The sequence below is a fragment of the Barbus barbus genome (genome assembly GCF_936440315.1).
Source record: "Barbus barbus genome assembly, chromosome: 42".
NCBI lineage: Eukaryota > Metazoa > Chordata > Actinopteri > Cypriniformes > Cyprinidae > Barbus > Barbus barbus.
Genome location: NC_136720.1, coordinates 23,029,102 through 23,052,053, shown reverse-complemented (window position 1 = coordinate 23,052,053; position 22,952 = coordinate 23,029,102). Strand labels below are relative to the sequence as shown.

Below are 22,952 nucleotides of genomic sequence, written 5' to 3'. Positions count from 1 at the left end.
AATTAAAAATTGCATCAAGTTAAAGAAAATGTCTGAAAACCTAACAGAAAATGATGAGTATCTTTCCTGTTTTTATATGGATACTTTCTTCCTCTTTAACTTTTTTTTTACATTGTAAAAAGTTACTTTAAAATGATAGTTCTGTCAAAAATGAAAATTCTGTTATCATTTACTCGTCTCCATATGACTCCAATATGAATTTCTTCCATCTGTGGAACAAAACAAGATGTTTTGCAGAATATTTAGATCACTCTTTTTAGTACAGTGAAAGGTTGTCAAGCTCCACAAGATGCATAAAAGTACTTCACGTGAATTACATGTGCATTGCATGTCTTCTGATACCATACTTGACATATTTCAGTATAATTAACCACAAATATGACTCGAGCTCAAATAAAAATTTCAATTTAAGTTTGTTCATTATAATTTCCTCATTTAGTTTCTTCCACACAAGAAAGAAAGTCACACGGAACGACACGAGGCCGAGTAAACGATGACAGAATTTCCCCCTACGCTAAAGTAGAGAGTTGTAGAGTTACAGACTGCAGTTTCAGAGCCAGATTTCCTGCTCCGTTAGATTCTGTTGACAATCAGATAACAGAGCAAAAGTCCCAATCTGAGAATTCTCCCTCTAATTCTTCAGTTTCTTTACTCATTTCTCTCTGTCTCAATTTCTTCCCTGAGTAAACTCTGCAAACCTTAAGAGACGTCTGGCAAGGAAACAAAACTTTGCTATTAGTTTTCCCTTAAAAGTTGTGTCTGGGTGAAGTGGAATAAGTTTACCCCCTGGGCTTGGTGAGGGTCTATTACTCTCAGCTCTAAGAACGGTACCTTACAGACCACCGGCGTTGCCATGGGAATAATCCCTGCAGACAAAGGAATGGATCAGCAGGGGAAATCAATGCCGTCGGGCTTTGTGGTTGGCTGGCACAGAAATCAGTCATACGTACTCCGGGTCACCAGGTCTCAGAATAGGCTTCAGAAAAGAGCACGGACCATCTGAAAAGAGGAGAGAAGGAAACATCTTCGTCTGTGTTAATGGAGGGATGAATTATCTTTGGAGTATTTCGAGGCACCATATACAAGTACAACAATAATTGGTTCCTGTAGTTTGAAAGACCAAGCACAGCTGGAGACGAGCCATTCAGTGTGTGTGAGTGTGAGTATTCAATCATGTGCTGTGAGTTGCATGACAGAATTCACATCATGTCCAGTACACATCACTGAGAAACTACACTATCTTTAAAAAAAAAAAAAACTAGTTTTTGTGTTTATTGTTGGATTTTCTCAGTGCATAAATCATGGAAATTCCAGAGCAAGCAGTGTCTCTGGTGAGTTTGCTCACCAGTGGATACTCTTCAGTGAATGGGTGCCATCAGAACGGTAGTACAAACAGCTGATAAAAACATCACAATAATACACAAGCAATCCACACCACTCCAGTTCAATAATTAATATCTTGCAAAGCGAAAATCTGCATGTTTGTAAGAAACAATTCCATCATTAAGGCTTTTTAACTTTGGTGTGCATAATCCATAATAGCACTTCCTCCAGAGATAAAGTCCATCCACTGTAGTCCTCTCCCATCAACATATTTGTTTAGAACGGTTTTGGACTGTTTTCACTTATAAAACGTGTTTGATCTGTGCATATTTCTCTCCTGATTCCGATGTGATGATTTTTTTTACTGGAGAAAGCAATATTATGGATAGAGGACTCGTATTTTGGTCAGAAGCAAGTTTCTCAATGAAGGACTTCACTAAAAATGCACAGCTTTTTACTTCACAACAAATTAATTGATTGACTGGAGTGGTGTGGATTATTGTGATGTTTTTATCAGCTGTTTGAACTCTCATTCTGACGGCACCCATTCACTGCAGAGCATCCATTGGCGAGCAAGAATGCTAAATTTCTCCAAATCTGTTCCAATGAAGAAACAAACTCATCTACATCTTGGATGGGCTGAGGGCGAGTACATTTTCAGCAAATCTTTATTTTTAGGTGAGCTGTTCCTTTAACGTATCATTCATGCCAGTAGCAGAAAAAGCAAGGAACAAATTACATCCTAAAGTTTATATTTTGTGTTAGGAATTTGTTGAAATCCATTTGCAGAAAGCATGAGGAATATTGATGGTTATATATTGAATATATGATGGTTGTCTTAACAAGCAAAACTAATAAAAGAAAGAGTTTATTTACTATCCTAATTGTTTTTACATCCCATTCTCCAGCAGCTGTTTCTAGGAGGTACAATAAGGTTTTTCTAGATTCGCTACAGCTGCCAACACTTGACACACATTATAACCAGAATGCTTCATTGGTTTGGGCGTTCTGCCACCCTGAGGCCCCCAGCAAACACCATTCAGTGAAACCTGATCTGGGACTTAATTTCAGCCCATTTAAAGAAATACCGAAATGCTTTATTTGACTCATATGCATCTTTTGTCTCAAGTTGCATATGGGCGTTTGTGTCATTAGGGCCGTAAAGCCTTCTGAGGGTTTATTGTGGTGTCAAATACTGTAAATGCTGTTATTTCTGGCTCTCACATAATGAAATGAAGCTGTAAAAATACATGTAATCTTCTTTTATATGACTGTGCATATGGTTTACACCAAACTCGTGACCTCTACACAGTATTGTGTATAAAGTATGAGATCCATCCTACTAAAATACACACATACCCAAGAAAAATGTTAAAAGTTACAAGTTTTGTGCAATAAAATATTTGGCAATTAGCCACCTGGCACCAATAAAAAGTACAAAAAATACTATAGTATTATCATGTTTTTTGTTTCCCCATGGTTTATATATATAAGAAATAAGTTTGACACACACACACTCATTGGATCACTTTCTGTTCTTATGCAGTTTTGAATGCTGATCCTGGCGTTTGGAGCCAGCCACTCGAGTTTGTGGGCTGCTTATGGTGTTAAAATAAGACGATTTTGCTCTATCCCGACTAATGAGCTGAAAACCGCAGTCAGGAGAAATGTGTCAAGTGTGTGTTTGCAGGACGTTCATTCATCCATTTCCAGGAAAATGTGAGGCTTAAGAATATGAGACTCAATGTTCAGAGGTTGAGCCGTTTAAACGATCAGACACTAAAATTCAGTTTCTGTTCCACTCGTATAATGAATATACAGAACAAAAGCACAAACACACAGGTGTCAAGAGTTCCCTTCATATCCACAATATCTTCCCCCTGCATTACAGCTAAAGGAATAAATATGATGCTTGTACTTGTTAAAGCACCTACATTAATTATTTCGTAAAGGCCTGTTTCTCATTTGCTCTGTGAAGTTTGCCCTTTTTTAAAGTGGGAACACTTTTCTAAGTAGTTTCTAGTTAATAGTTTCCAGTGTAATTAGAATTTGCTCCATGTAAACAGTCCCTCTCTCACTGGCGTGATCATGACATCGAAGTTGAACTTTATGCAGACGTGTCCAGCAAGTGATTTTATCATGCTAATCTTATGTTAACACAAAAAAAGTAAATCTATAAGGTTTATGATTTGCCCTATTTACTTCATTGTAAGAGCCTTACTGTAAATATAATCTTTGCATATTTTTCATCTAAATTATTGAGGTCAACTTGTATTGAAACCGAAACATCTCTCTTCTTCAGTCTGGACTGCTCTGAGTAGAAACAGACTGATCAGAAAGCAACAATGCCACCTAGTGATGATTCATTCTCTCACACAACTACACAAATATGGTAATGAAAGGCCACTGAGCTATGAGCTCTATATATCTGTCAACATCAATATATTAACACATTTGTATAAGACTTTAAATGTTGCTTTAAAACTAAAAAATAGGAATGACAAACAATACAGAAGCTCACTCTCACTCTCACAAATTGCAGTTAGAAATCGTGTTGTTTCCAACAAGGCACAAGTGTCAGTTCAAGTGTTTTGATATACTCAAGCTATATTTGGACTCCTTGGCAAGAGCTCATTGGCGAAGCTGGTTTTGTAGAAATGTTTGGACAGCGTGTTTGAATGGCAATTTAGAAAAGCGTTTAAAGCGAGAAGAATTGATCCCCAAAAGCTCCTTTAGGTTTGTTATATGGCAGTTCATGATTAAATGTTCCTCAAGTCTCTCAGTGTGTATAAAAAACTGAAAAGCTGTAAATTGTGTGTGTGTGTGGGGGGGGGGGGGGGTTCTATCCAAGAGATCCTGATTTTAAAAGTACATCCCCTCCATCTCCACACTGACCTCCAACCTCCAATACAGCAAGAACCATTTCCTCCAGAGGTGAAAGGGCAGTTGTGATTGGTCGATATGGTGACCAATTATTGTTGTTAGATATTCGAGTCTGGACAGTCAGTGCTGAGGAAGGGCGGACTTGTGTCTGTGGTGCCGTATGAATGGTGAACGCGGCATTCATCAGATTCAGATGATGCATCTGGGTTCAAAACTTTGGGAAGATACACCTAAAAAGGAGAGAGCGAGAGAGAGAGAGATCTGGGTCATCTAAAAATCTATCAGGACTAAAAAAAAAATGTGTGTAATATAAAAATGTGAAACTTGCCGATGCAGATGAGCTCTGTGAAACTCTATCTGCGTCTTCATCTTCCTCCTTAACCTGAATCATAGACACAATTACATTTATGCATTTAGCAGACACTTTTAGCCAAAGATACTTAAAGGTGGGGTATGTCATTTTCAAAAACGTTTTAGAAAAAAAGAGTCGGGCCGAGTACCAAAACAATCTTGTAGCCAATCAGCAGTAAGGGGTGTGTCTACTCATGATGGAGGAGAGAGCGTTCAGTGAACAGCCGAGCCGAGCGACAGAAAGATAGAGATGGCGGATAAAAAACAAAAGAGGAAAACGACTGCGGAGCGATAAGGCAAAAAGTAGGACCCGTGTAAATATCGGATCAGCTTTCCAGCGCTGGAGAGAACTCAAGGAGCGGAAGGCCAGCGATCGGACGCCGAGGTTGCTTTGTTTCTTCTCGACAGGTGAGTAACACCGTAAAGTCTGCCTACACTGGACGCGTGTATTTCAGACGAAAATGTAGTTGTTTAAAACTCAAATCTGTGGTTTATTTATAAAAAATAGCACCTATTTGAAAATGTGCTTCGCCGATTTCTGAGACGTGAGCTCCACGTGATCACCGGGCGTTCAGTGCTCATGTATCCCGACGAGAGGAGCATAACCTCAGCTAGTCCTTCTGACATTTGCCGCTGGCTCTGATGTCTCTGTAGTGGATAAACATAAGATATAATTCGTTTTGGGTAAATCTAACAGGTAAACTTTGGTCTTTATTCTATTGTTCTAGTAATATGTTTAAATGAAAACGAAAAGAGGCAGTGGTGTTTGATATATTTCATCTGTAAATACAGTGAGGAAGATTGCAGCAGCCAGGGCGAGCTGACTGATGTTATCAAGTATGCTGCTCTTTGCAGAATTACCGGACTTGCATCGTTCCATCCGTGGGAGTTCACACTACCGAGTCTAACTCGTGAAGTCCGAACTAGCGAGGATGCAAGTCCAAAATTTGCGTACTTGGTATTAAGAAACGCGCACAGACCTAACGTTACATCACCAGACTATTTGCCTAATCTTCTCAGTACTTTACATCGTGATGGAAACGCAGACAGCAACCGGTCTGGGGGAAAAACATTTCCTGGGACATATTGTTCCAGCGAAGGGCGAGACGCTTTTGGGGTAGGGGCGTATTTGTTTTGGTGATTTCAAATATAAACATTGACTTCCAGAAATTGCTTACCCTGCCTTTAAAATAGAGGAACAAAAGCAATATATCACAGAGCCAACAATATTTGAAATATACAATGCCAGGTTTATCAGAAATCAAGACTAGGAGACAAGCTGAGCAGAGGAGAGAAATGCAAAGAAAAAAAGGTGTGTGTAAATGCATTAATTTAAGGTCATGGGGTGGTTAAACTATAACCATTAAATTATGGTTAAATTACAATAATGCACTGTAAATTCTCATAAAATTTTGACAGCACAAAGCAGCTTACGTTGTAGTTGTGCGGACTGAGGTATTTGAAGTGTCCGAAGCAGGTGTAACTTAAACAGATAAAGATGGTCAAACACAGAACCACTAAAGTGAACATTGACGTAGATGCCTTGAAGCCTGTGGAGACACAAAATCAACATATATCCACTATATGAATCAAATATATGAATACAGCTGTCTGAAACACTGATTTAATTAGCCAGTTAGTGGACGTTACCTGTTCTGAGCACAGAGAAGAAATAAAGCCACATCAGGCATATGATTGGTGCAGCCAGCGCTTGATTGACAGCTCCCAGGTGAACTTGCCTATCGAGGCGGGCGGGCAGGTAAGCGAAGTACAGGTTGTGTTTGTCCACCAGGTGTTTCAGGAGCAGGTACAGTAAACCTGCATACACGGCCTATGTGTTAATGTGATGTTACATACACTAATACTGTGTGTAAGGCCTTGAGGAAAGAAATCAGACCGAAGGGAACGATGACAGGACAGGTGATGCTGTACGCCATGATGACCGTGAACACACACAGAGTCCATCCGTACATCGCTCCGTACTGAAACTCATACGCCTGATTCTATATAGAGAAACAAAGAACCAGAGACAAGAGATTACAAGTGTATCAGTAACACATTTCAGTAAATTCCATTCAAATCTGACTTATATTATTCATTTATTTAGTCATTTAGCAGACGCTTTTATCCAAAGCGACTTACAAATGAGGACAACAGAAGCAATCAATTGTAGTATTAAAACAACTAAAACAGATCCAAAATTAAAAGCTAAAACGTTATAAATACTACATATAGGCCTACACATTTAAAAAAAAAAAATTTTTAATAAAAATGACAAATGCATACAACAAAATATCAAAACATTTAAATAAAAAAAAAAATAAAGCTAAAAATAATTCAAAATATAAAAGAACAAAAAGGTATAAGAGTATAATAATGATTCTAACATAACACTAAGCCAAACACCAAAAAAAACAAAAACATATGTGCAACCACACACATATATACACATTTATTAATTCAATATTCTTTAATTTCCATGTAGTTTGCTGAAGTACTAAAATAACTCAAATTAAATAAAAACTCAAATTTAATAAAAACAACCTATACGGACATAATAAAAAAACAAATAAAATTAAAAACATTACTCCAACTTTAACTAAAATTAAAATAGATAGCAAAAAAAATAACACTGAGCCAAACACGCATGCTAAAAAAACAACAACTTACTTATACATAGTAAGAAATGGTTATATAAAAAAATTTAAAAAAATAAATAAAACTGAAAGAGAAGTGAAACAAGTCGCAGGAAAGATGAGAAATAAAAAGCGATACTTATTTTCAACCTGATGTATATATAGCATGATAAAAATGTCAATGCTTAATTAAAATAAAAGTACAATAATAAAAAAAGTTCAAAGATCCTTTTAAATTCTTTTTTATGCCATGTTGGTTAAAACGTAGCAAAAATTCAAAATCCTTTTTGAAACATCAAAACCACAGACGGACCTGTTTAACATATTTCCTCTCAACAGCCGAATGTGCGAGTGCCAGACGCACAACGTAGAGCAGCAACCCTGGCAACCGCAGCAGCTCCATGCCAGAGCCCACCAGAGCCGCCGCGATCACGTAATTTACAAAGAACGCCCCCTGATCAGGTAAAAACACACACCTGAGACAGAGAAGAGGGAAAGTCATTGATATTTAGGTGCATGTCACTAAATGTTTCTGAATAAATCCTTCTGATTTGAGCAAATAAATCACGAGGGTAAATACACGAGATACTCACTCAAACCTCAGCTTCCCCTCAGACTGCTTATCAAACAACCAGCGGAAAAACACATCTAGACTGAGAAGAAAGAGAACACATCTATATCTGTATACATGCTCACTTTGGAAACATTTTAGACCCACTGTACGCTAATCAAAAATTCATGAATTTATGGTTTTAAATGATCACAGGTGGGTTTAACATTACTGTAACCCACAATATGGCAGCACAATTAAATAAATAAATTGCGATATTTTTGATAAATTATAAAAATAAACAAACATGCAAATAAATAAATACATATTAAATATTTTTTTTTAAAGCTCCAGGTTTGCGGTGATAGTTTGCTGCACATTTTGCCCAACTTTTTGTGATTATATATCTATATAATAATAATGATAGTAGTAGTAGTTATAATAATAATAACAACATATTAAAACAAAATAATAAATACTACTATTGTAATATTTTATTGTGAAATAAAAGTGTATATATTAATTATAATAATAATAATAATTCATCATACTACTAATGTAATAACTGACTGTGAAATACACAATTTTTATCTAATAATAATAATAATAATAATAAAAACATTAAAACAAATATAATAAATACTACTATTGTAATATTTTATTGTGAAATAAAAAATGTATATAATATAATAATAATAACATTAAAACAAAATAATAATACAACATACTAATAATGTAATATTTGACTGTGAAATACAAAAATTTAATCTAATAATAATAATAATAAAAGCATAAAAACAAAAATAATAAATACGCAATATTTTATTGTGAAATAAAAAACCTGCATTTATTAATAATAACAATAATCATCATCATCATAAGCCCGTACCTGGTGAGGCCCAGTGAGGGCAAAATCAACACCATGAAGATCAGGAAGATGTAGAGCTTGTACATCATGCTCATATTTTCGCTGGACCTTCGCACACACAGAGAGACCAGCATTATTAAGCGAGCATGTTTGTGTGTGAGTGTGTGTATTTGAGTTTGATGGTCTACCTGGTCCAGTGGGCCTCTCCCAGTGTAGAGTAATACACTACGGTGGGCAACAGTGCCGAGAAGGTCCACAGCAGAATAGTGGGGAAGAACTGGCTGATAACGGCATTCTGTAAACACATCACACTGTCTTCACACCACTGCACTTCATGTGCTCACATCATTACACATGTTCAGTCACATACGTTCAGATAGTGAATGGGCATGGTGACATTAAATTTGTCCATGGTGCTGATGATGATGGAGGGCGTTGTGAGGAAGAAGAGGAGGAGAAAGAGTGCTACATTTAGCAGCATAAAGCGTAGCCACCAACGCCACCCACGTAATGACAAATTCTCCCTGAAAGAGAAGAGAAGGTGAGAGGGTAGTATTGTGAATTGTGAACTGTGTAAGATGAATTTTTAGAATATTTTCTATAAAATAAAGAAGGTTGTAATATAACAGATTTAATTCCAAAAAGGTATAACGGTACATACCAGTAGATATTATATGGGTGAGGAGCGTAATTCACTTTCCATTTGTTCACCCTCAGTTCTACGCTCTTAGAGGAGGGCTGAGGCTCCCGGCCACACCCACATCTGATTGCCCCGCCCATTTCTTCTCCAGCCACACCTCTTGCCCCGCCTCCACACTCCAGAGCATTGAAATCTTTCAGAATACTGTACGGAGTGCAAAGGTCAGGTTCCAGAATTAATAATTCCATTCATATTCTCCATAAGGAAACTAATTTTTAACAGTAACTTCTAAACCTAAGAAACAAGTTTTTCTTTGACTTATCACAATAGATTTCACCTTAGATTAGGGCTGGGCGATATGGGCAAAACATTTTCAATAGACAGTCTGAAAACTGCCCCAGAATTAGCTACAGAGCTAAATTTCATCTGCTGTCCCTGCTTTATCCCGATAAACGCCAAATTTGAATTTCTTTCAAGTTTAAAGGCCAATTTATTTTTCATTCTCTACACTTTTCCTTAACAAAATAAGTATCTTAATTGAAAAAATTAGTTCTTAGCTCTGCATGTTCTAATGAGTAATATTGTTTCAAATCAAGCAACAGGTTTGTGTTGCCTGATAATATTAATAATAATATTTAAAAAGGAATTGTCTCTTAGAAATACACATTTGATAGTATCTTGAGTTAGGATGCAGATGTAGATTTCTGTTCATTATCAAAATAAGTAATATCTGTAAAAATTTGAGCAATCTCATTTTTGGTGAAATTTATATATTCTGACTGTTTGAGGTGGTTTTTTTAAACATTGGTCTTTCATAGTAGCATATATTAAGATCATGATAATCACAGTTAAAACCACAAATATAGCACCTCAATACCATGGTAAAAATGTAATATGGCTAGGTATTTGTATGAAAAACAGTATTCTAAATACATTTAGTATAAACACATACGCTATAGCTTAATAACAAAGATTTTTTAATACATGTCTACATTAATAATATAATAAAACTTGACATTTCTGACACAATACCATGGTGAAGTTAGTGGTACTACAGTAAATCTATGGTAAATGATGGCAATTTGTAGATTAAAAACTCTTACGCGCAGTGTCATCTGGCTGTAAACAGTTATTTTTGTTCCTTGCTGAACTTAAGCGCTTCACACTGGATCTCACGGCGCTGTTCAGTGACGCCTGAGCGAGATTCATCAGCGAGTGAACTCATCTTTGTATTATATCGAACATTTATCGACCTCTTGTTATAGTTTACTGAGGAAATTTATTTTGCGCGATAATTATCGTTATGGATTTATCACCCAGCCCTATCTTAGATTCTAGTAAAAACAATGTGGCTTACAAGGCAGCATAATTCTGCATCATTTTTATACATAGGCAGTTGAGTCTGAGTGTGAATCACTTACTAAGTGGCCATGTACTCATTTTGCAGAGAGACAAATGCCATGCCCAGAGGATGCAGTTCTTGACTCTCCTTCAGTTTATTTTCTTCCTCACGCAGAGCAGCCTCCTGTGAGCTGTAGAACTCTATAGCATCAACCTACAAACAAACACACACTTTATTTAGACGCCCAAAGCTTGAAAAGTCAAATGGTGGTAGTACTTACCTCTTCACAGCCCTTACAGTGGCAGCAACAGCAGCACAGGTGGCTGCATGGGCGCGGGTTGATGACCTCGTGACGCCCCTGGCGCTGGAGTATCTTATTGTAATGTTGCAGGTTTTTTTCTGCCCGTTTTCTTATGACAACAAATATATTTTTAAATGTTTTAATTAAAAATTTTACTTGAATTATATTACTTTATTTCAGCTAGTTGCCTAAGAAAAAGTTCTTATTTTCATATAGTTTAAAGGTGGGGTATGTATTTTTTTAAAAACGCTTTAGAAAAATGAGTCGGGCCGAGTAGCAAAACAAACTTGTAGCCAATCAGCAGTAAGGGGCGTGTCTACTCATGATGCAGAGGAAAAAGCGCTTATCAGTGCATATCAGTGCACATGACGGACATTAGCCGAGCCGAGCGATGACAGATAGAGATGGCGGATAAAAAAACAAAAGAGGAAAATGTCTATGGAACAAAAGAAGGCCTGCACCGTATCTACACCAGATGCTGCGCCGCAACAGCTAAAGTCTGTCTACACTGGACACGACAAAACGACCGTTGAAAATCATTTGAAATTTGTGTCAATACCTCATAAATAGAACACGGCAGCAGTTTACTGTCGGGATTTTCCGTGTCATGTCGTGCTGCGCCTGCACAGCGCCACATCCAGTGTAGACAGCATCGCATCTGGTGTAGACACGGTGTTACGATAAGGCAAGAAGTAGGAGGTTGCTTTGACTACCAGAAATCACATACCCCACCTTTAACTTTATGTACTAAAATAACTAAAATTAAATCTGAAATAAAAAGTAACTATATATAGACATATTAGGGGAAAAAAAAACAAATAACACTAAAAATGACAAAAACACAAAAGAGAATTACTAAAATTAAAAAAAAATGAAAATGAATGGAAAACATAAGAATAAAACTAATTCGAAGTATTAATAAAAACTGTCATAGCATTTCAATTATACCTGATCTTATAGGTCTGTGAGAGTATGTCGTATAAGATCTATGGACAACTTCGAATAATACTGGGTCAAATTAGCTTTCTTACCTGTTTCTGTCCAGGTCAATCAGTTTGGCAACATCATAACACAAGTTAACATCAGTCACTTGACAGGTAGGGTACGCCTCCCTGCAAACAAATATACAGTCAAGACACATTAAAACCTTTACACTAATAAGTGTCATTTCTGTATTCGAGGCAGAAAGCAGAAACGCAAAAATAATGATCATTTTCCTGAACACATCTCCCATCTTCATTTGCTCATAAAACTTAGTTCTAGAACTGAAACAGATTTCAGTTTCATTTGGGGCCAAGATTACACCTGATAATTATCCTAATTAGGCACGATGGCTATTATTTAAGTATAATCTCTATCTGTAATGTTAATAAATGCTACATAAGTCTTTGAGATCCCACTGTCCCACCCACACGCTGTAAGCTGAGATCATGCCCTGCATGCTGAATGGAGAAAATAACATGGAGATGGGAACGAAAAGATGTCTGGATGAATGACTAAAAATAAAGTGAACAGAATAAAGTCTTGGAAAATCCTTCCCACTTACATGAAGTGAGTTTTTATACTCTCATTACTGGCTGCAGTGGGTACAGACCTCACAAACAGGGTGTTTCTGGCCTATGGAAAAATAAACCAGGGTCAGACCATGTATGTGTGTGTGAGAGAGAGAGAGAAACGGCAGGACGGCTTACTATCTCTCTCTTGGTTCCTTTCATTTTAGAGGTGTGTCGTCTCAGCAGGGCCACCGTAATCACGAGATACAGAACTGCAAATACTGTGTGCAGCCAAAGCAGCGCATCACTGCAAAGACATCACATAAAATACAGTTCAAATAGACACACACTGATACTTTCATTCATTTGTGCATAAACACATACTGTACATACCCCTGCTTAAGATTCCCTATAGTGGTTCTCCCGAAACTGTAGGGATCATTGCCTGGAACACAGAAATGACTCAGACTTTTTCCCATCAGCAGAGACTGAAGTCTAAGAAAAGAAACTTGAAAATATTTCATATGGTGACATTGTGTGAGATTATAACCACTACCGCCCTTCCAGAAACTAGGCATCATAGGCATAAACACAATGCCTCTTACAAGCAAAATTTTATTTTGTCCAAAATAAATAAATATCAAAAAATAAAAAGAATATTATTATATTATATTATGACTACATTTAAAAATTATACTACCTTATCTTAAATAAGGAAAGCTCAAAATCTCCAAAACTCTGTCATGATTACATTTCATATTTCAAATCACCTGACAATAACGGTATCACCAATCAAATCATGCTTAAAAAATATAGTTTTTCAAGTTTGCTCATGAAGGTCTTCAAAGTCATATCAACTAAAATATTATACATTAATTATATTATTAGAAATTAATAAGTATATATTCGATAAATATTCAAAAAAGTTGTATTATTATTACAATTTAAAATAATGCTTTTCTATTTTAATAAACTATAAAATAGAATTTATTCTTGCGATGCAAAGCTGAATTTTCATCAGCTTTCAGTCTTCAGTGTCACATGATCCTTCAGAAATCAATCTGGCCCCTCATACATTTTCAGTTCAAAAAGGCTCCTCACACATTTATTCTTATGGCAGCCACATTTCTTTCATTTTTCTATGTCAGTGTCTCTGGTATTAGTCAAGTCTCTGCTTCAGAGAAACAGTAAACAGTGAGGCAGCTCACTAGTTTATAACAAGCCACTGTATGAAGGCTTCCTGACACCGCATTGACTTTTTGTGTGTGTGTGTGTGTGTGTGTGTGTGTGTTAGATACCCAGCAGGTCACCGGATAGATTGACCGGTAGGATGATGGTGACAGACAGCACACAGATGATTACGAGCAAGACGACCAGGTGCTTCTGAAACGACAGATAATGCACTGCATCCACCCCACATCTCTCCTGGACTGAAGTCTCACTGCACACACACATCAGATTCACTTCTTATTATATTTATATTAGGACTTTCCCATGCAAACTTACCTATTTGAGCTTAGATAAAAGTAACAATATCAACAGGTAAAAGCTGCCCATTTGTAAACATATGAATATAAAGCACCAAAACAGCACTTACTCCATATTGACGATAAAGGTGAGCCAGGAGCAGCAACCCTACAGGAAATGAGGAAGCTGTTGATGATGTCATGAATGATGTCATAATGAGGATGACAATGAGGTCAAAACTCACCTTCTCGTATTCGGGCTCCTCGACGGACATGGATGATGTCATTCTGCTGTAACGCTGTTTAGTAGTATGTCTGAACCTGCAGCAACAAAAAACAGCGCTCATCTCACCAGCCTCTCTTTTTAAAATGATTTTTTTCTAAATTGAAAATATGATACAAATATAAAAATATTATAAAAATAATATTATTTTAAATAAATATTCTTAAAATGATCAAATAACTATAATAATATAATATAATAATAAAAACTATATATAAAAATAAATAAAATATACATTTTATGTTTATAAATAATAATTTGGCTAGTTTAACGCTGCAATATTTATGCAATTTTTTGACTCTCTAAAGACAATTTACAATAAATTATAACACTGTATGTTTCCATAGTGACTACTATGGTTTTCATCTCACATACCCTTGAGTCTCTGCGACAAGAGCGAGTCTCCCATGATCCCACAGTCTCCTTCTGATCAGAGTGAAGACTATCAGCAGCACCTGCGGGAAGATACACAGCACCATCCAATTACATCTGTACCAACCAATGAGATCACACAACTCGAGCAGTTAAGCCAATTTAAGCAGTTAGTTCCCAACTAACTGCTGAACTTACCACGAAGAGTGTGAAGTCGATCAGCAGAACAGTGGGCACTCCTCCGAAGTTCACCCCCTTCAGCACGGTGCTCTGTGTGGCACTGAAACAGCCGCTGTTGTTCACATGGGCTGCGCTGTTATTGACCGACACGGAGAGGCGCTCCCACCACGTGGAGGCCATCTGGAGGACAAACAGGTACAAATTGCACAATTTTACTTTAGCTGACGCTTTTATCCAAAGCGACTTACAATTGCTATATATGTCAGAGGTCGCACGCCTCTGGAGCAACTAGGGGTTAAGTGTCTTGCTCAGGGACACATTGGTGTCTCACAGTGGATTCGAACCCAGGTCTCTCACACCAAAGGCATGTGTCTTATCCACTGCGCCATCACCACCCCAAAAATATGAATAAAAGATGAAAGAAATATATGCATCAATTTTCAGCAATTTCTCTACACTATTCCAGTAGGTAAGCACAGCAAAACTGAAAGCAGAACAACCATTTTCTTCTAGAAACATTTAGAAGAATACTTTATAGGCCTAGTGTGATACATTACAGATTGGTACTGAAAATATGTTTAAGATTAGCTGGTGTTAGTCCTCAAAAATGAACTGGTGTTAGCCATATTTAATTCAAAGCATGAATCTTCAGCGTTGTGAATGCAAAAGACGTGAAATGTCGCATGCACTTCAGTTAAAACTCTAGAGGGAGTCCTTTATAACTTTATTACAAACGAAACACAATTGCACAATAGTTTAGATCACATGAATATGTTGCATCAGCACAAAAAAGTTTGGGGGATTTATGAACATGATAGTGCCTTAAAATGCTTCATTACTTAAGATCCTAGATGGAGGATTACTGGTGACTGTATTGATGTTAAATGTTTGAACATTATGCTTACATTAGATATAATCCATGGTATCATTAAATGCTATAAGAATGTGTTAGGATCAAAATATAGCCACTAGCTTCCTAAATCATAATCTTTCCCACTCCACTGTCTGTGTCTATGGGTGGTGGGTCTCCCATAGATCCTCTATTACTTTCAGATTATTATTATTTATTTTTTTGGTCAGGAGACTCATGACATTTTTCTTACTTTGTCTTTTGATGCATTACAAACCATTAAAAAAATGGATATTTTCTTGAAAAGAAAGAAAGTTTATGCTTAAAAAAAGCATAGGGTAGGAAACATAACCCTGCATTCACTTGAATTGTTTTTTTCTTACCCCAATGACAAATATTTTCTCTTGTTTTAATCATAAACTCACTTAATTATGATACTTTTATTTTTTTTTGAAAAACAGACTAATTGTGTTTCTCAGAATATTGATTTAAGAATGTTTGGATACTTGGACTGCAAAATAAAAGATAAAATTATTAAGTAAAAATATCATGTTTTATAGTGTTGTTGCTGCCCTATGAAATCCCACAGTATGTGTTGAATGAAAAACATTCACGACACTCATCAGTGAGAAATTCTTGGTTTGCAATGTATCTGAACAGACTGTGAAATCACACATATGTGAGTGCAAAACATATTTCAGCAGAGCTTTTACATTAATTTCACCTATTGTAAGGATGCTCCCATGATGCATGATAAAAAAAACTCTCTTTACTCCAGTATCATGATCTTGTCATAATGCATTAATGACCTACTCACATGATACTCAGCTCCCTGTCCTGTTATGCCACAACATAAGTTACATTTTGCATGACTGAAAACAGCTTCTTCTTTATTATGTGGAAACATACTGTTGCCAAACTAACAGCTGACCAGAGCTGCAACAACCGTCGATGGTTGAGAATAAAGCCAAAACACAGGTAGTTAAACAGTTAACTAGCAACTAAACTAAATGTGGTTAGACACGTGACAGATATAAACACAGATTATCATGAACACACAACTAAACTGACAAACTTCCCACGTCCAGTTCAACTTTCGTATTTCGCTTTGAACCGAGAGATGTAGTGGCGCTGTCTCGATATTTATGAATAAAACACGTAATGAAACAAAAGCATACCTCGGTGGATTTTGTCCGCTTCTGGATTGTGCAGAACTAGTCGAGCTGTCAGTAAACTAAAACTAAGCTTTACACTGACTCACATCCGCACATGCGCAGATACACCGATCTCCGCCCGACGTACCAATACACACACTTTATTTATTATTATTATTAATTAATTATTATTGTATAGAAGAGAATTCACAAACAAGCAGGATAAATGAATATATTAATAATAAAATCTTAATAAAATAACAGATCATTAAAAAGGTCCGAAACGACTTAGGCAATACAGGAAATAATACGAATAAACGATTTAAAATTAAGAAAAATAAACCAAATCTAACATAAATTATGTAGCTATAAACAAAAAGTATTTTTATCGATTCTCAAGCATAATGACTAGCTGTATCGGCTGCTGGTCAAGTTTTTCAAACAACCATGAAAAACAGAATGGAATTCCAAAACGTTAAAATAATAATAATAATAATAGGCCCATAGCTACTATAAAGATAAATAAGCTATAATCCTTTTTCGAAGTAGCCAAAATAAAAATGAGGCCTATTGGAGTCTGTTTAAACCTCAAAATTTCCCATTCATTTCAGCGTACGATTTGCTATCTTTGTAATTATTTAATAATTTACAAGCAATTTCTGAATATTTTTCTGAAAATTGTTTGTACCTCATTCACACTGTAAAAAGTGAATATTTTAAAATATATTAAAAAATATTTATATTGCAATGGATGCTAAATACTAAGTGAAAATAGCAGTATTTTTTAACTATATGCTATTTACACTGTGCAAATAGCTATAGATTCTATTTAGCCTACACTATGTTAAAATAGCAAGATTTTCTGCTTTTTATTCTACTTATTGCAAATAGTGGCAATTATCTGCACCTCAGTATTGTAGTACATTATAAAACAGTATGCAATAATAACGTATTGAGTGTAAATTATAGTTTTAATTCAAATTATTAAATGGATGCCACAAGCCCTCCCTATACACCTCCCCGAACTTTTTGATTATTTCCTTAATTTTTATTAAAAATAAATGCCTTTCTGATGCAATATGAAATTTGAAAAATGTTGAATTAGCATCTTTTTTTAGTGTTCACTAACCCAATCACACGATAGTGGGCGGAGTTAGTGTAAATAGACACTCTGATATTTAAAATGCATAGTATTTTTATGCATTTGTATGTTTGTAGTTGAACTGTATCAATGACTAATAATTTATGAAGATTCTGAGTTTAAAAAAAAAACTGTCCTGTACATTTTATTTATTTATCTATTCAGTTGTAAAAAGATTATTAGAATAGCCTGTTTTACAGGAAAGCATTAGGCCTATTTCAGTCTACTCTAAAATGTCTCATTTAATTCAACGTATATATGTAATTATGAAATTTACTTGCAATTACAGTAAATTATTTTCAGTGTATAAAGGTGGCAATGATGCATTGGTGCGGAACAACATGCAATAAGCTATGTTTTTTATCCAACCATGTTATTAGATTGCGTTCATGTGTCGAAAATAGGCAAAAATGTCCAAACAGCGTCTGATTTAATTGGTGCATCCTCACATTTGGCTTAAATAGATTACCCCGCTCCAGGAGAGGGGGGAGAGCGAGATGAAGAGAGTCTCTGAGCCTTTACATTGAATCCCATGTGATTGACAGGGCGGCTATATCCGTGCAATATCATCCCGCTCACGTTCTCATTGGCCTCTCCGTGGCCCTCCGCGGCTCCATCTGACGCGCGTATTAACCCCCGCCGCGGCTGGAGAAGGGCGACAGGTTCCCTAATCAGCGGCTGATTGCGGCGCGGCGCTCGGGGAGAGAGCTGCGGTGATTGGGGGTATGGAGGCTTTGATTGTTTTCAGTCAGCCTGACAGCTGAGGAATACTGCCTCTAATCAGCGTAGTCAAGATACTGGCATGAGTGGCAAATGAACAGTCAAGACACAAGCAGGCGAGCGCACACAGCCTCGTTACTGTTGCGCTTGGTTGGGCTACTGTAAACACGCGAAATAGAGCATGCATTAATCTTACTTCTGTCTGTGCTGTGTGTGTAACAATTACAACTCAGACTGGAGATTATTCTAGAGAAACTTGTATTTAAACAATGGTCGAATTGTAATAGAGGTAACCATTGGCCAGTTTTGATTTGCACATCTGCCAGGAATGTTTGTGCATTAACTTGTTTTTTTTACCTGTGTGTGTGTGTGATTGCTTAAACAGAAAGTGTAATTTACAAAAATAGCAATTAACAAAATAAATTGCAAGAATACATATTTTTTCCCAAAACATTATGTATTTATTTAGTTACATGAAACTAAGACAATGCAACGTCAAATAAAATAAAAATCAGTTCCTTCATATTCCTTCAAAATTCATTCAAATTATAAAACAGTACACTGTTCCTTATTTGTAGTTAGTTCATGTTAAAGCGCTACCAGAAGCAGGAAGAGGATGGAAATGTGACATGATTGCACAAATTGAAATGTTCACTCAGGAAGATCAAATTTCCCTTGTTGAGCACATCCGTTTTTGATGCCAAGTTTGATACATCAAAGTAGAGAATAAAGTTTTTTTTCTCCTTGTGCTAGTGTTGTAAATTTCAGGCGTCAGTCACCAAAAACCCATAGGAGGAAGATAAACAAAACATCAACATTCAGGGATTATATAAGCTTGTCATCACTTGAGGAGTTCAGAGAATCATCTGAAGTTTCTGGGTCAGTGGATAGTCAGTTTCTTCCTGGATAGTCAAAAAAGAACATAGCCCATATGTTTGTGAAATCATTTTTAGATGCATAAAAACACTTTTTGAAATCATAGATGTTGAAAGATAAACAAAATATAAAGATTTGGATGCAAGTACACCGGGAAAATAGAAAACACACTGCTGTTTATATGCCCCAGTATCCACAATTTAGAAAGCAAAAAATAAAATGCAAAGTTTTGTGACTTAATCAGTGTCTTTGCTTGAATTGTTGGTGGTGTTTACAAAATGCTAAAAGAGGTATATAAGCACAAAAAGACAAACATTCTAAATTGAACTGAATTTGATATATTTACTGTTTGTTTAAATGTCAACTATTTAGTCTTCAGTGTATTATGTAGTATAAAGCACAATGTTTTTAAGTGTTTTAGAGTTTTCCCCACATTTAAATTGTGATTGGGTCCAGCATCCCAGCGTTTTGGAGAATGGATGAATAAGTGCTCTATTGACATTTACTATTTTCATATAATATTATATTTTGCTGGTTGAATTATTTTTATTTAATTATATAATTCATTAATATATTGCTCTAGTTATAGATTCACAACAAAACGTATTTGTTCATTAAAAGTTGTATTGTTTTCCCTGAGAATGGATGGATGCTGTATAGATTTTTTACTGTATAATTTAAAATGTTCATTTTATTCATTTATTCATTAAGTCATTACTTGATTCGTTCATATATTGTTTTCATCACAGTCACAGATTTACATTCAATACTGATAAGAAGAACATTAAAGACAATCACAGAAAGCATGTCAATCACAAACATTATACAACTGCTTTTTTAATTGATCAAACAGGATTTCACTGATGATAGAATTTAGCATTGAACTGAAATTGAATTGAAAAATAGTTTTAAAAACAGATCAATATTCTTGATGATCATGTAAAACTCAAATGTGGGGTTGATGTAAAAACATTTTTATTGCTTAAAAAAATGGGGCAGGTTTTCTATGGACAGGTGAAATGAGTGAGTGCCTGTTGGGTAGGGATTGGAGTGGGACCGATTATATTCTCGACTGCAGAGTCAATGGTAAATACGCTGTCTGGCCGGTCGAGTCCAGCTCTTCGCCAATCCACTCATGAACTTCTATGGAAGTGTCTGGTGAACTCCTGAATACCTCTTTTGAAAGCCTCTCTGGTGTTGTGCTCACTTTTAAATAGGATTATGTAACATTTTGACATGAAGAGGCAGGTGAGAATCCCATATGAAGAGAAGAGCATCATCACCATCTTAATGGCAGATTTGTACATAGATGGGTCCGAACACCACCCAACTGATAATATAGATCAGCATGCTGATGCACTTTTCTTCATTATAGCACTTGGGAAGTTACCGTCCCAGGAAGGTGAATCCAAAGCATACCAGAGCCAGAAGGCCGAGGAAGGCCAGCAGAACACTGGATGAGAAGTTCAGACCTGATCGCTGAGCTCTCAAAAACCTTGGGTTGTTACAAACACAACCACAGACGCCCTGGATAATCACACAAACACCAATGATCCAGTAGGGTAGGAAGAGTTTCCTCATGACCTGTTTGACAGCGGATTCATTCTGGAAGGCCAGCAGAAAGTATACCTGACAAGGATGCAGGAGATGCACAGGGTGAAGCTCAGGCCGAAAAGCACCTGTCCGGTTTGACACTGTATGTGTGTTTCCCACCGAACAAGAACAACGTCCCAAGATCAGGATGGAGAGCGAGGACCACTGGGGTGTCCTGTCTGACCAAGAACACGAACATCACAATCAGAGTCAAAAGGAGGCCAAGACAGTATTTATCTTTCCAGGACAGGAAAAATTAGCTTTGGGGAGAGCAGAAGGTGGAGTTAGCGTTAGACCAGAAATTCTTTGGACAATCTTGACATTCATCTGTTAAATTTCCTTTCATTATACTGCTGCTGAATCTTTATTATTGAGTTAAAATGATCCGAGTCCACTCTAAAAGGAAACTTCTGTCATCATTTACTCACCCTCATGTCATTCAAAACCAATCACTTTCAGTTCCCATTGACTTCCACTGTATTTTTTGTAAATCAATGGGAACCAAAAGTGTTTGGTTACCACAGTCATCAAAATATCTTGTTTTGTGTTCCACAAAAGAAAGAAAGAAACGGGTTTGGTCAGTAAATGCTAACAGAATTTTTGGGTAAACTATTCTTATATAGAAATAATAAGCCTGGTTTTTATTGTGTGTTTTTGTATGATTACGTAGAAGGATGTGTATTGAAATGACTGAACTTCATGTTCTTGGCAAGTCTGAAACTGGTGTAAGTGGCTTCATTTCATAAACCTTGAATAAATACACACCTTTTTGGTTTGAAAAAGTGTTTTCTGGACACACACACACACACACATAGCAACATGTGGGGCTTTTTTCAGAAAAGTCCCGTCTAAATCCAGGGAGACAACATGCAGAGCATCTCAAAAATCACACAGCTCTGCAAAAAACAACAACCAAAAAATATAATACAAATTTTAAATAAAGTTTAAACATTTTTTTATTAATTTTTGTTTTTTTAGACAAATACCATATAAATTTAAATACTTTATTTATATAATATTTCAGATTAAACAACATATTTACAAAATGTATTGCTCCTAAAGGGATAATTCACCCAAAAAATAAAAATTGTCATAATTTACTCCAAACTTGTATGACTTCCTTTCTTCTTCTTTTTTTTATTTCAATGTAACGAAAGTCAATTAGAAAATTGATACTGTTTTGGACTTTTCATTATATGGACAAAAACATTAATAATAAAATATCTCCTTTTGTGTTCCACAGAAGAAAGGACATTATTCAGGTTTAGAACACCATAAATGATGACAGAAAGTTTCTTTTTGGATGAACTACCCCTTTAATAAACCAGATTTCACACTTTCTTTCGTCACAGCACTTCATTCTTTAGTATGCGGCGTCAGACACTCACAGTGATATTTTCCACCCATTTCTGTATTTTTCATTCAAGAAAAACATACTGTTATTCTTGATCATGTAGCGTGCCACAGTCTTATACTTTCTGCATTATTTCCATTTGCCGCTTCTCAAATGTTGATATCATAGCCGGTCTCTAAATCTCCAGACCTGCTGAATTAATATATCTCATTATCCATACGAAACATGGTTCTTGCCAAGGCATTATTTATCTGGAAAAGATGACAATATACTTCAGCTGTTGAATATTTATTATTTGGTTTAACAGAATAACAGCAAATGACTTGCTTACCTCAGAGCATTGGATATCGAAGCCTCCACGGCAGGTTTTTCGAGAACAGATGTCTTTAACAGCGTTAGCGATGGACCTCACAGCCAGCCCTATGCTAAACACTGAACCAGGGTATAGCTTTCTTCAGGGTTTCTCTTATTTCTTTGGTGGTTCTGCTTTTTCTTAAACCTCCTCTGAGGAAGTGCTGCAGCATGGTGGTGTTTGGAAGTGAATCAGCATTTAGATCTAGTAGATTATCTAAGTAC

The 22,952-nt window shown here is 36.2% G+C and overlaps 1 protein-coding gene and 1 pseudogene across 2 annotated transcripts; both read right to left on the bottom strand.

Moving 5' to 3' along the window:
* Positions 1-1,955: 1,955 nt before the first annotated feature.
* On the bottom strand, positions 1,956-16,813 carry LOC306861426 (CSC1-like protein 1). Its single transcript, XM_079403674.1, has 23 exons — positions 16,717-16,813; positions 14,707-14,868; positions 14,512-14,591; positions 14,099-14,174; positions 13,985-14,022; positions 13,686-13,828; positions 12,781-12,832; positions 12,586-12,694; positions 12,441-12,511; positions 11,926-12,006; positions 10,874-11,003; positions 10,673-10,806; positions 9,273-9,455; positions 8,982-9,135; positions 8,800-8,906; positions 8,633-8,719; positions 7,787-7,846; positions 7,507-7,669; positions 6,455-6,560; positions 6,208-6,375; positions 5,992-6,107; positions 4,535-4,588; positions 1,956-4,436 (listed from the first exon to the last, which is right to left on the bottom strand). The coding sequence occupies exons 2-23, from the start codon at positions 14,866-14,868 to the stop codon at positions 4,305-4,307; spliced, it is 2,406 nt and encodes an 801-aa protein (XP_079259800.1). The 5' UTR covers positions 16,717-16,813; the 3' UTR covers positions 1,956-4,304.
* Positions 16,814-20,562: 3,749 nt separating this feature from the next.
* Positions 20,563-21,368, bottom strand: LOC306861884 (G-protein coupled receptor family C group 6 member A-like; annotated as a pseudogene). Its single transcript has 2 exons — positions 21,344-21,368; positions 20,563-21,259 (listed from the first exon to the last, which is right to left on the bottom strand). The product of its transcript is annotated as a G-protein coupled receptor family C group 6 member A-like (transcript).
* Positions 21,369-22,952: the final 1,584 nt, after the last annotated feature.